The sequence below is a fragment of the Muntiacus reevesi genome, chromosome 8 (assembly GCF_963930625.1).
Source record: "Muntiacus reevesi chromosome 8, mMunRee1.1, whole genome shotgun sequence".
In the NCBI taxonomy this organism is placed as follows: domain Eukaryota; kingdom Metazoa; phylum Chordata; class Mammalia; order Artiodactyla; family Cervidae; genus Muntiacus; species Muntiacus reevesi.
The window spans coordinates 13,007,975-13,022,080 of NC_089256.1; the positions used below are offsets into that span (position 1 = coordinate 13,007,975).

At 41.4% G+C, this 14,106-nt stretch overlaps 2 protein-coding genes across 2 annotated transcripts in view; one reads left to right on the forward strand and one right to left on the reverse strand.

Annotated features, from left to right (window-relative positions):
• The window catches only part of STAG1 (STAG1 cohesin complex component), a 497,553-nt gene extending 490,257 nt beyond the window's left edge, over positions 1–7,296 (forward strand). Inside the window, exons 30-34 of the mRNA XM_065942227.1 lie at positions 468–642; positions 2,543–2,653; positions 3,195–3,309; positions 5,097–5,177; positions 5,265–7,296. Of these exons, the coding sequence (XP_065798299.1) occupies positions 468–642; positions 2,543–2,653; positions 3,195–3,309; positions 5,097–5,177; positions 5,265–5,288 (506 nt within the window). The 3' untranslated portion in view covers positions 5,289–7,296. The remainder of the gene's footprint in view (positions 1–467; positions 643–2,542; positions 2,654–3,194; positions 3,310–5,096; positions 5,178–5,264) is intronic.
• A 4,877-nt stretch (positions 7,297–12,173) lies between these two features.
• The window catches only part of PCCB (propionyl-CoA carboxylase subunit beta), a 93,176-nt gene continuing 91,243 nt past the window's right edge, over positions 12,174–14,106 (reverse strand). The window contains exons 14-15 of the mRNA XM_065942457.1: positions 13,486–13,585; positions 12,174–12,485 (exon numbers count right to left, since the gene is read on the reverse strand). Of these exons, the coding sequence (XP_065798529.1) occupies positions 12,364–12,485; positions 13,486–13,585 (222 nt within the window). The 3' untranslated portion in view covers positions 12,174–12,363. The remainder of the gene's footprint in view (positions 12,486–13,485; positions 13,586–14,106) is intronic.

Sequence of the window (14,106 nt, forward strand, 5' to 3'; positions counted from 1 at the left end):
TGACCAGAGCATAATTGTGTAGTAGGACTTGCTGATTTCTCAGTGAAGCCAGACTTTCAGTGCTACTGCTTGCGGCGCCTGTAAGACCCAACAAATAGGCCCTTTACTGCTTGAGCAAAGGAAGGTAGAGGGGTCTCTGGCTGGCTACAATCTTCCTCTCTGTGGAGGTGGAGGGACTTGGAAGAGATGATAATGTAGGATAGCTAACATTTATTTGCTGATTATATACATCACCTCATTTAATCCTTACAGTTGGGAGGGCAGTTACTGATATTCCATTTTGTATATGAGGAGGTTGAACTTTGGAAATTTAATAGCTTACAGAAAGTCACACAAGTGAGTGGTATAACTGGAATTCAAGCCTATGCAGTCTACTCCAGAGCCATGCTCTTTGAATGCGTGCTGTAACTTCTACCAGAGTTGATTCCACCCACTGACATTCTGTGACTCCAACTGGAATTTTACAGATGAAAGCCTGGATAATACGTGGCTGAACAGGACTGACACCATGATTCAGACTCCTGGCCCCCTGCCCGCACCACAGCTCACTTCCACTGTCCTGCGGGAGAACAGTCGGCCCATGGGAGAACAGATTCAGGAGCCTGAGTCTGAACATGGCTCTGAGCCTGACTTTTTACACAAGTGAGTAGTAAAAAATGGTTTTCTTGCATAAACTTTTAACTGTTAAAGTAAGAAGAATTATTTCATCCGAGCATACTCTTTTCTCAATTCATGAGAGAACAAAACCACCAAGAGACTAAATAACTTATATTATAAGATATATAATATCTTCTAAAGTGGTGATAAATTCTGAGAATAGTTGCTCTTTCTGTAAAAGAGAATCAAGCTCTTACCTTTTCCCACACCAGAGATTAAAGTGTTTTCTGGTACCATGGCTCTGCAAATCACAGAAAAGTCAGGGTGATGGCATGACTTTTGCTGTGAAAACCTTAACTTTTTCTTTGTTATTTTTCCATTCAAATTTGAGAGTCTCTAAGCTCCACTTGTGTTTCTATTCATTTAGAGTAATTCTTTGTTATTCTGATGGATAAAGGAATTCTCACTCAAACTCGACAAACTTAGCAGGTTGGAAAGAGGAAGGTTAGAAGTGTTAGAAGTATTCAGATCTTGGGTTTTCATAAGGAATCTTTTCTCTGAAGATCTGCCGTCTTCAAAGCTGAAAGGATAATTATTGTCAGCTCCTGCATAACTGAGCAGTCTTAGAGGGGAGTTTGTCTTATGACCAACATTCCTACTTCACTTCTTGGGCAGTGGGGAGTCTTTTATTTGAGCAGCCCGCCTTGCTTTCCTGACTTTATACCATGTCAGGCCCTCCTGGCTATGGCCTGTCTTCTTTTTCCTGCTATAGTTTTATAGGTTGAATCAAGGTGGTAGCCTCACATGATACAAAGACAGCTGCTTTGAGAGAACTTCATGTGGCAGATTTTAGCAACCAAAAAGTCATCCCATCCAAGTTTGCATCCTGTGAAATTCTCAAGAAGCATATGTATGCAAGTGTCCATGTTTCAGGAAGGATAGAGTGCAGGTGAAGATATGGCCCAGCATGTACCTGACTCCAAACTTCCTCAGAAGGAATGAGGAAAAATGTGGTCTACCCTTCCTTGTTTGACTCTGGAGAGCTCTGAGCCACCAAGCCAGCATCATTCCTTTCCCTTAGGGGACTGAGTGTCCAGCTAGGAATACTTGTAAGTAGTGTAGCAGCTGGATACAGGAGTCAGAGAAGCATTCTTGTTTAGTAGGGATTTGGGGAATTAAGCTGATAATTTAAGCACCTAATAGGGGAGAAAAAAGTTTTCCTCAACCCTCGTAGAGCCCCTGTCTCAGTCTAAAAATTAAACTGACAAAGACAGATTAACAGGGGAAAAGTATACAAATGTTATTAAATTTTTACATGTACAGGGGAGCCTTCACAAGAGAAGGAAGACCTGAAGAAGTAACCACAGTAGGAAGCTTTTAAGCCTTTTAGACAAAGAAACAATGCATTTGTAAAGAAATGACAAGACACATGAGTTTGGACTAGGGGTGGTCACATCAGGGCTAGGCAGTCCTCGTCTTAACCAGGAAGAATGAGCATTTGTTTAGCAAGGTTTGTTTGCAGGTTCCTCTGGTTCCATCTCTGGGCTCACCAGAGTCTGTCTCCAGTAAAAGGATAATTTATTTCCTACCCTTTTAGGATGAAAAGGGGAACTTTTTTGTATTTTGCTGCTTCTTAATTGCCTTCAGCTCAAAATAATTTCTGTCTCAAAGAGGCGTATCTAGGGATGACATATTCCGATTGCCTTCACACCTAACAACTAGCTGCCACAGCCAACTGCTCTTGGGGACTTAGGGATCTCCAGCTTACTACCATTTCTGCCAAAACAGGTCCTTTGATGATGATCTCAACCTTGACCCTGGAATATATCCAGCAAACTCCCCTTACATGGGGATTAGACCAACCAACTATGCCTTCTTAGCATGGGACTGATTACCTAAACCCCTCTTTTGCTGCCACAAAATGAATAACACTACCCTGTCTTAGTCCTCAGATGCAGATCTCTTGGTTAGGCCAGCCGAAATTAGAAGACTTAAATCGGAAGGACAGAACAGGAATGAACTACATGAAAGTGAGAACTGGAGTGAGGCATGCCGTGTAAGTGTTCCATCAAGTGCCGTAAGAACATGACGACGGTGTGATGATGGTCATTTTGTGTGATGACTTGGGTTTCTCTGAAGTTTAGTCTTAGGAGTTAAAATCATAATTCAAATATGCTGTGCAGCGTAGAATAGGAATGGAGGGCATGGGCTCTTAATGCGTTCAGCATTTAAATCCTAGTGCTGTCCCTTATCAGCTGTGGGGTCTTGGGTAAGCTCTAAAACCTCTGTACCTCCAGTTCCTCATTTGTAAATTTGGGATAATAATGGTACTAATCACTTAGAGTTCTGTGGGAATTTGTGTACATAGTTAACTAGTAATATGGTTATTGCATTTAACTTCCTTCTGATGAACTGAGATGAGATCTTGAGTGAACCAAATGAATGATCCTTAATTACCTGAGTTCAATAGCATAATTTGTGCAATCTGTTGGTTGTAACTAGAAGGTGCTTTAACTGGTTCGCAAACCCAATATAAGAGTCAGGATTCCAGGTTCTATGAGTCTGAACAGCTTTCTGACTGTATCTTTTCGTATCAGTCGGGGTCTCATGGAGGAAGATGCTGAGCCCATCTTTGAAGATGTGATGATGTCATCCCGAAGCCAGTTAGAAGATATGAACGAAGAATTTGAAGACACCATGGTTATTGACCTGGTAAGGAAGTTCAATACATTTTTTTCTGTTAAAATATGTGAAAGTGTTGGTGTAAGATGATGCTCTTGTTTTAAGAACCCTGTGAGGGACAAGAGGAGGTAACATTGACCAACAGTGGGTGTGGCATTTGGATGAACTTGTGTTTTTCAAACCTGCTTTCAAAGCAAGTCAGATTTTGAATTCCGGCAATAATAGGAACTGGCTCCTTATTACATTCATGAAAAACAGCATTCCTAGATCTGTCTTTCAGTGCAGCATGTGCGTCTGGCCTCTCGTACTTTAAATTGGAGTCTGACTATATAACATAGCAATCAGTTGCAGAATATGGACCTTATCTGTTCAGTACAGAGAGACATGTTTAAAATAAGGAAATCTGAATATGGACTTAGTGTAGGTATACTAAGAAATGATTAACTTTGTCAGAAATACATGGTGGTTATGTTCTTTTAAAAAGAGATCTGTTAAGAGACACATTGAAGTTGTCAGAAGTGAAATGACATGAGGGGGGAAAAAAAACAGGCGATTCAGTGAAACAAGATTTGGCCAAATGTTTGAAAATTGTTGAAGCTGGGTGATAGGTGCACAGGGCTTCATTATACTGCTTCTCTCTGTGTATTAATTTGCTAGACTGCCATACAAATACACCACTGACTGGGTGGTTTGACAGATTTATTTTCTCACAGTTCTGGAAGTTAGAAGTCTGAGAGCAAGGTGTCAGCAACGTTGGTTTCATTCTGAGACCTCTCTCCTTGACTTGTAGATAGCCTCTTCTCCTTTGGCTTCACATGATGTTTCCTCTGTGTGTGTCTCCTCTTATAAGAACATAGATCACATTGAATTAGAACCCACCCATATGATCTCTGGGCTTCACTGGTAGTTCATTTGGTAAAGAATCTGCGTGCAGTGTAGGAGACCAGGGTTCAATCCCCTGGAAAAGGAAATGACAAACCACTCCAGTAGCTTTGCCTGGAAAATCCCATGGACAGAGACACCTGGTGGGCTGCAGACTGTGCCGCAGAGGGTAAAGAGTCTGCCTGCAATGTGGGAGACCCAGGTTCAATCCCTGGGTCAGGAAGATCCCCTGGAGAAGGAAATGGCAATCCACTCCAGTATTCTTGCCTAGAGAATCCCCATGGACAGAGGAGACTGGCAGGCTACAGTCCACGGTGTCCCGAAGAGTCAGATGCGACTGAGCAATTTCATGTTCACGTTCATATGATCTCCTACCTTACCTCTTTTTTTAAACACCCTATCTCCAAATACAGTCAAATTCTGTGGTCTAGGGGTTAGCACTTAAATATATTAATTTGAGGGGCATAATTTAGCTCATAACAGTATGCTTTATGTGTTTTGAATTTTACATAATGAAAAGGTTTGGTAAGAAATGTGAATGAGACATATCCAGTCTATAACCTCCTTCAACCCACGCATCAGTAGCTCTCCATCTACCTACTTCGGGTAGGGAATTTAAAAGTTTTGTCACCTACTGTTTGATCAATCTTATAATTATTCCATGATTGAAAGTTGTGTTCTTTGTTTACAGGCCCCAAAATTACATGCTTTTATACATTCATTATACTTTGAAAGCATTTTTTTAAAAAAATTAAGTGATAAAAGCCAAAGTTAGATTTTTCTTTAATGTATGCTCCTGTAAGTCAGACTCTTTTCCTTTCAAAGTGACACTTAACAGTTATTTATATTAACGATACCATAGAAATATTAGCTGATTATCAGTGTTTGTCTTCATGTATCTCAGGAAAAAATTAAGTATCCATTTCTCTTTCCAGCCCCCGTCAAGAAATCGGCGAGAGAGAGCTGAGTTGAGGCCAGATTTCTTTGATTCTGCAGCTATCATAGAAGACGATTCAGTAAATGTTAAATTATTACCATTTTTTCTTGTGTTTTCTGGGTCTTGTTTATGCATGAAGTTAATAATTGTGTTTCATTTTTCCTAGGGATTTGGAATGCCTATGTTCTGAAGTCTGAAGAAAATTTACAAATCTGGAACTCTATTATTTAGAGCTAGAGGCCTATATACTGTGATAGCTTGTATGGGGAAAAAAACACTTTTGATGTGATCTGATTTGTTTTTTAATCAAATGATTAAGGTCAATCCCTTTTTGCAGTGACAGAAGAGGAGCATGTAAATTACCCAAGGGAATGTTGGTGAATGTCACCTCAGAAAGACTGACCTGAAAAATCATTTGTGTCCTATTATTGGACTTATCCCAGTACAGACGTGTGTGTTTTTCTGGAGGGAGGAAGAAATTTTAAATTTTTAAAACAGCTGTCAAGATAAACACTGTAATACACCTGTTTTATGAAAACTCAGCATTGAGTAAAAAAAAAAATATTTTTAACTTTATTTTCCTGTTGTACAATTTAAAAACCGTTTTAACATTTTGCCTTTTTATGTTTTAAAAGCTAACCATTTTTATTAAACCTATGAGTAAGCAGCTCACCCTAATTGTCGAAGAGTGTTTTTGGAGCTCACTGGATTTGGTTGACCATGTGGAATACAGGAATATGGAGGAACAGACTATTGACAAGCTATGATGAAATTCTGACAGTGCATCTCTGCCAAAAACCACACACCCTCTGTGGACATGGATCTGAATTCCCAGATTTTATATACTCTTGAATAAAAAGGTTTATTTTTATTTATAAGGGGGCATAAAATAAGAAATGTCCATGCAGCCATTTTTCCAACAGATGCTGTACACCGTTCATTTTATATAGAATAGGGAGATTCAAATACAGTGCATTTTCTATTGGTATTTGTTCTGTGCATTTTTAGCAACTTCTACCAGCAAATAAAGTATTCTCAGTAAAACAAAAATGGTTCTCAAGTTATCAGTTTGCTGTTTTTACCACTTATTTCATGCCCTGCCAAATTCAAGTTACATGGACTTCCATTTTCTTAAAAAGATAATCATGAACTCCTTTGCCATTCAAACGTAATTTTAAGTGTAACATAACTGTGTCTACTTCCCATGCACTTAATACCCTTATGCACTAATTTTGTGAATTAAGTTTACCAATTATAGAAGTATGTGCTGCATAGAAGTCTGTGCTTAGAGGGTGAAGTTCTTAAGCTTACCTTGAAATACAGCTACATTTCAGTGTTAAATGTGCATATTAAGGATAATTCTTTGGGGGAAAGAAATTGCAAATCTTCAGGACAGCCTTCGATGGTATAGAGTTACATACTGCTTAGACTTTTATGACTTGCTGCTACTATTATTTTAAAAAGCCCACTTAGTTTCTTCCTTTCTGATTTTAAAAGTAAGCCTCAGAATTTGCAAACCAATCCACCACAGCTGTTTCCCGGCTGGTTTTTAAAGTAGCTGCAACAGAATGATGAGGCTTTGCTTTCCCTTTTTACCAAAAAAAAAAAAGAAAGTTTTTTAAAAAACAAATCTGTGCACCCAGTGACTATGTGGGAAAGCAAAATGGGTTCTTTTATTCATCCTTTTAGTAAACAAACTTCTCAACATTTGTACAGTTCTGAAAAAAAACTTGGTCACCAAAAATGTTTTATCTGCTAATTTAGCAATTCCTGGGCTCCATTTAGGGGGGCTAGGGTATCGCTTTCTTCCAGAAATATGGATTTCACTGGATGTGAAGGGGCAGGGATGACTGGACTGTCCACCACACCAGCCCTGCCCCGCTGTGGCTCTGGCTGGGGAGCAGGCGGGGAAGTACCCTGGCACCTGCACAGATTGGTCCTTTGCTGGACAGTTTCATGTGGAAAAACCAATGCCAACGTAGAATTGTAGACAACCACACGACAGAAAAGGCTTAGTATCTACTCCAATGGGTTTCCAGTTTAGTTTGAAGTCAATCGAATTTTTGTATTTTCAGTGTCTCCTTGATTGGTTTTGCTAGTAATTCTGTAAATTGTACATTTGCAATATGAGGTTTTTTTCCTTTTGTACAATTTGAAACTGATGCTTCACCTTTCCTTTAATAAACTATTCAAAATCAGGCTTGTGGTAGTCATCCTATTGTTCCTATTAGGTAAAGCTTGAAAGAGGTGATTTCTCGTCCTGTTCAACAGAATGATGAAGCTTTCCTTTTTTTTTTTTTTAAACCAAGAACTGAGAATTTGCTCTTTAGGATAATTTGTTACAACAACAGCAAATCACTCTTATCAGTGAGGCGTTACTTTTTTAAGCAAGTAGAATTTTAGGACCAGCTCATCAGTTTTCTTTCATCCACTGAATTTCCTTGGAGAGAGGGAAAGACTGGTTAGACCAAGTGGGCATTCAAGAGGAAGTCGCTTGTGGGCTGAGTGTTGGAGGTGGCATTCATGGATTATCATCAACTGGTCTGAAGCCTGGGATCTTCCTCCACCTGAGATCCAGACCCAGCACTTATGCAGGACCATGCCCTTTAAAGACCACTTGTGTTCTACATGGCTGCCAAAGTGAAGGTTTCTCTTGACACTGCTGCCAGATGTCACTGCACAAAATCCTGTCCTACACTTTACGGGCCCCAACGTGTTCTCCGGGCTGTGTTCATTAGATGGCCTGAGATGTTCATGAGAAGCAGCAGGAATGCAGGGGATAAATGGGCAGCGGGGACTCTGGGGCAGCCCAAAACAGGTGATTAAGCTGGGGCTCTAGCAGCTCATCTTGAAGGTTTGTGCTTACGAGATTAGACCAGGGCTTTACCCAGGTGCAATTCTACCCTGGCTGTGACTGTTGGCCCTGCTCTCAGAAAAGAATCAAACAAGGAGCAGGATCTTCATGGGAAGCAAAGGCTTAGTGCCTGTTCACGTTCTTCATAGTAAACCAAAGTCAGGTAAGGTTCCATCCCTGCCCTCCTAAATGCCTTGCTCTGCAGAGATCAGGATAGCTTTCTACTCCCAAGGACACACAAACTATCACAAAGACAGTAGGGACATGGGAAGTACCTACCTACTAAATAAGACTCAAGTCCTCTTGTGACAAGATTCAGCATTTTCCTCTTAAACAAGACCACAGTTGGGAAAGGCGTGCCTAAACGTCAGCCCATGAGAACTCAATGCCACTCTGTAACCCACAGAGGCTGGTGTACCGGACAAAGCTGCCAAGATCTTACAGCCTCATGTCTCCTTCACCACCAGCTTGGTTTTCAAATGGGCCAAATCCTAGATTGGCAGACCCCAGAAACTGGACTGGCCAGGCAACTTCAAGCTATTGAGCCACACACTAGCCAACCTGTATGATTCTTCCTTAGCCAGGAGGCCTCTAAAAACCCAGGAATCTGCCACCACTCCCTTCCCAGCTCCAATAGCTTAATCTTACTGCTGGTGCCAAAGAGAAGTACAAAGGATCCCTGGCCAGACATCTCTACCCACTAGAAACTTATCACCTAGCTTGGAAGACAAAACTATGTTTCAGGTCTAAAAAGGGAAGGAGGCTGAGGAATGCACTATAAGCTGCTTTAAAAATACATGTTATGAGCAGAATCATCTCAATACAAGTTGAGATGAACTAATGGAAAAGTCAGTCCCTTGAGCATGAGCAGATTGGAGCTACTTGAAGCAAGACAGTATTCTCAAAACTCACTAGAGGCAGGACAGGGACACACCAGAACCTTCTGTGTGGGCTGCAGACTGAAGAGCAGGGTGCTGTCCATTAGAAGTGCTAGAAATGCAACAAGATCTGGACATGGAATGAGTCTTAGCTCAGAACAAGATTTCTGGCTTAGTGGGAGGCCACAGAGATGGGCACGAGGTGGGGGAAGACTATTGTAGAAGAACTCAGAACCCAACTAGAGTGGGAGATTCCCATTCTCCAACAGAGGGAAGATGCTCAAGAAAAATAACTCTAGGGGCATAAACCTATCTATCCAGATAGGATAGATAGGTTTATCAACTTTTCTGGTGGAAAAAGTTGATGATAGTCACATGTAGGTTAAGTCGAGCTTAAAATACCGACCTTTAGAACTAAGAGTCTGGAACAAAGAAAGTCATCAGGGATTGGAGGATTCAGAATTCTTACCTCAGAGAAGCACACCCGTGCTTTAACCTTCATGTTGGAATCACTTAAAATCACCATTTCTGGTATAACTTAAAAGTTTACATACTCGGAAAAATAAGGTCAACAAGGGTGGGGGAAAAAACTATAAAGTGATCTACAAACATAAAGGACTGATTCTTCAAAAATGATAGCCACCCAAGCTACTAATCCAAATAACCATGTACCTTCTGTTTAGAAACAATTACAAAAAAGTCTTGAACTTTACTTTAGAAGATTTGATGTTGATAAAGCTGTAGTAGCTCTGAAATTGGGGTTTATTGTAGGACTAAGCAAGTGAGTAAAATACCCTTAAACAACACAGATTTCAATTGGGCAAGTCCACTTATACAGGTTTTTCAACAGTAACTACTACAGTACTACCTGGTGCACAGTTGATTTAAATCCTGGACGTGGAACCACAGATTGGTTCTGCATATAGGGAGAGCCACCTATGTTTTACATGGCTTCTCGAGGAGGAGGGCAGGCCCCGCTAGCCCCCGCATTGTTCAAGGGTCAAGTATATACTGAGTAAGAGCCCATTTCATCCCTGTAGGAGAAGACCTAATTATGGAATAAAAGGAAGGCATATAACTTATACGTTAGATTAGAATTAAAAGTTTCAATATGAACTCAAAATTCAAAAACACATAATATATATTTTCATGTATATATGTTCCCCATATATATACACACACATACCAGGATAAATATTTCATAGTCCACTGAAAATACTTAGAAGCAATGACAACCCAGTATCAATGTGAAAATCTAGTGTCAATGTTTGCATCTAAATTTCATCTCCTAAAAGAAACCATGGCTCTAAGGAAAACATAATTAACCTAATATATTGAACCTAATATATTATCCTGTGTCAAAAAATAAGCAAGTGCACAAAAAATTACTCTTTAACATATCAAAAGGACTAAGAAACCAGCTTGAAAGAGCACCCCTCTGGTCGTATCAGGAAATTCTGAACATCAAAATAACTAACATTAAATCTTTAAAGAACCCATGATTGAATATATTCATTCACTAAAAATAAGCATTTATGAAATTATGTACCAAGCACAGATTTCAGCTATGAATATATGATTCTCAATCTCTAGAAAACCTAGGGTGGGGCCTCCCTGGTAGCTCAGCGGTAAAGAATCCTCCTGCCAATGCAGGAGACACAGGTTCGATCCCTGGTCCTGTAAGATCCCACATGCTTCAGAGCGACTAAGCCTGTGCACCACAACTACTGAGGCTGTGCTCCTGAGCCTGGGAGCCGCAACTACTGCGAAACCACACGCCCGAGAGCCCGTGCCCCACACGAGAAGCCTGAGCAATGCAACTACGGAGTAGCCCCAACCTGCCTTAGAGACAAGCCCACACAACAAAAAAGACCCAACCCAGCCAAAAATCATAAATAAATTTTAAAAAAGAGAAAAAAGAAACCCTGGGGTGGAGAAGGTATGGGACAGGGAGAAAAATGTAACAAACTAGTATAATGTGTGCCTGGAAAATTTGATAGGGTGATAGACAGCATAGTAAGAAAAGGCTTCCCTAGTGGCTCAGACAATAAAAAGTCTGCCTGCACTTGCAGGACACCCGGGTTTGATCCCTGGACTGGGAGAATAGCAACCCACTCCAGAATTCTTGCCTGGAGAATGCCATGGACAAAGGAGCCTAGCGGGATACAGTCCAGGGATTGCAAAGAGTCAGACACAACTGAACACACACACACATAGTAAGAAAAATAAACTATTTCAGGAAAACTGCTTAAAAATGAAAAAATAATTTACATGTCTAAATTGATACTAAAACATTTTTTTGAAGAGAAGAAAACTCCTTCTTTCCTTATGGATAAAATGATAGGATCAGAAATACAGTATTTTATAACCAACACAGAACAGCTGATTGAGGCAAGAATCATACTACAAGTACTAGACAAAGGTGTGCTGACAGGCTTACAAAATGCCCTCGTTACTAATTACAAAGAGAAAATTACAAAGGCTGTCATCTTTGCAGCTGTCACCTTAACCAAGTGATCAGATTCAATTTCATCAATAATGGGAAAAAACTAACATGTGCTTCCTAATGTAGTATAAGAAAAGAACACTCTTGTGTATTATTCTTACCTGGATCTAAATGTCTGTAAACAATCAGACAGACCCAAACTGAGCAACTGTCTACAAAATATTTGACAAACATGCTTCAAAAATGTCAATCTCATTAAAGACCATGTGAGACAATGAGCCTGTTTCAAAGGAAATAAACACTGAAATCTGGAGAGACAGAGGGTTATGATTCTGCAACTTACTCTCAAATAGGTCAATAAAAACAGTAATTACACATTCATGTAGGAGATGAAGCAAATGTAGAAAGTGTTAAGAACTGAAGAATCTAGGTAAAGAGTATACACCTCTTGCCACATTTCCACAGGTTTGAAATTTTCCAAAAAACTTTTTTAAAATCTGAGAACACATTTCTGGAAAGAAGTTAATATAAGGTAAGCAATTACGATATAGTATATGCTTTCTAAGCATCTATTCTGATAGACACACACATGTATACAACATAATTATAAATACTTTTAATCCTCAACATTTCCTGAAGGAAACAGAGGATAGTATACATCATTTAAATATATCATTTATAAGTAAGAAAACTGAAGCCTAAGCAGATAAGTAGTTCACTCTAAAGGCTTATTATCTCACCTTCAGAGAAAAAATTAAGTCTTAGGGAAAGAAAGGAAAACAATATACAGATAAGGGTCAGCTCAAAGTGATAAAACTATAGTGTTTTCTTTCTAGTTTTCTTCATTTTTCAGATTTCTACCACAAAGAAAAAAAAAAGAAATTTAAGCTCAAAATATATCAGTTAAGATTTTTAATAAAATAATTTTACAGTAAGGCACAAATGAAATTTTTCTAGAATTTAATAAACTTAGCCATTTCAAGCGATTAATGATATTTAGATTCCCAGATTTCATGACTGCAAAGGCAGGGGCGTATAGAAACGGCCAGGCAGTAATTAGCTCCTGGTTTATCTTTCCCTGATTCATTTACAATGGAATATTCGCATGTTTCCTCCAAGGGCGCTGTACCTTCTTGCTGGCCAGGACATCCAGGTCCCCACAGATTCGGGCACGTGTGGAGGAAGGCTGGATGATGTCGTCCACAAACCCTGGGGAAGCACAGGAAAGGAAGCGGATCACCTGCTGCCCACCGAGCCCTCACGTGGGGCTCAGTGTGGGCACCACCTCCTGGGGCCGACAGTGTGCATGGGGCCAGGCCGACACAAGAGCGGCTTGGTCCTGCGGACCTCCCCACGACCCCAGGAGCCCCCTGTTCCTCTGGCGGGTCCCAAACTGGCCCAAGAAACATTCAGCAAGAAAAGGAAAATGTGACCCCTCTTCCATCCTGTCAAGATGGAATTTAGTAGGGAATAAAATGAAGAAAGTGCACTTTTATTTTTGAAAACTCACTACGGTCATTCGCCCCATCCTGTGCATAAGGCCGTCTTGCCACTTCACTTTGCCACTCTTCCCATCAGGAAGTGGACTGTACTTCTTCACCTGGCCTTGTAAATTGCCTTGGCCAACAGAATGTAGCAAGAGTAACACCGCAACTTGCACACCTAGGCCTCAAGGCACCTTCTTTCCCCTCTCGCCCTCTTGCTGCCTGCAGGGCAGCGTGGACGCACCTCCCAAAGAATAGGCAACCCCGTGAAGGCGGGTCCAGCTGACAGCCAGCACCAGCCACGTGAGTGGGGCCACCACGGACTGCCCAGCCCCAGTCAGGCGACTAGATGACATACTTCCATGACTGATCCAGCAGAACCACCACCCGGCTCAGCCCAGACCAAATGCTGACTCTCCAAACTATGAAGGGAAGGTGCAGGGAGGTTATTTTAGACCACTTTGTTTTGAGTAGATTTTTCACAGTACTGGGTAACTGGCACACCACGAAGGGAGATTTAGCCACTTTAGCAATGTTTTCTTGATCACAGTTACAAAGTGGCCCACACAGGCCCCTCTGCTCTTAAGTGATGACGGCTCATGGTCCAGCCAGCCCTCACCAGTCTCCAGACTCAACAGGAAGGGCAAAGGTAGGCCTTTTGAAGCAAAATAAGCAGCAAGCGACCCAACAACTGAGCCAAGCTGGTCTCCCCACCACAGGCCCACCTCTCACGGCTGCAGGAAAAGGGTTGGCAAACTTCTCGATGTACTCTGCCTGAGCAGCCTCCACGTTCTCGTGCCCTTTGAAGATGATCTCCACAGCACCCTGTCACGAGAGGAGTTGGTGATCGTCCTGGAGGCCCCTGGAGACCAGGGCAGGCCCCCCTCCTCTCAACATCACTGGGAGTGATTGCAAATGTCTCGGTAAACAAAGTGCGCTGGAGAGGAGTGGCCACACCAGGCGCCTGGAGCAGCTGGCATAACCCCGCGGCTGCAATGGATGCTCAGCCACGGCTCCAATGACTGGGTGGCCCAGACCAAGGCATCACTTGCCTCCCTAATTCTGTCCTAATCTCTCCAAGTCCTTCTCCAAGGCCAAGATATTTGGCCCAGTTTCCACTGTTAAGAGTCAAGGTTCCCTTATCAAGGGAAGCAGAATGCTGTTACACTTTTTCATTATCCTGAGCCCTGAGCATACAACTTAATGGTCACAGGAAGAGAAACTAAAATGCAAACATAGAAAAATGAGGACTGAGAGAGAAGCCGTCCTGTCAGCACCCCTAAAAGTCGGCTTGGGGAGGTTGGGCCTGGGAGATTTCTAATTCAACCCCGACAGCTATTTCAAAG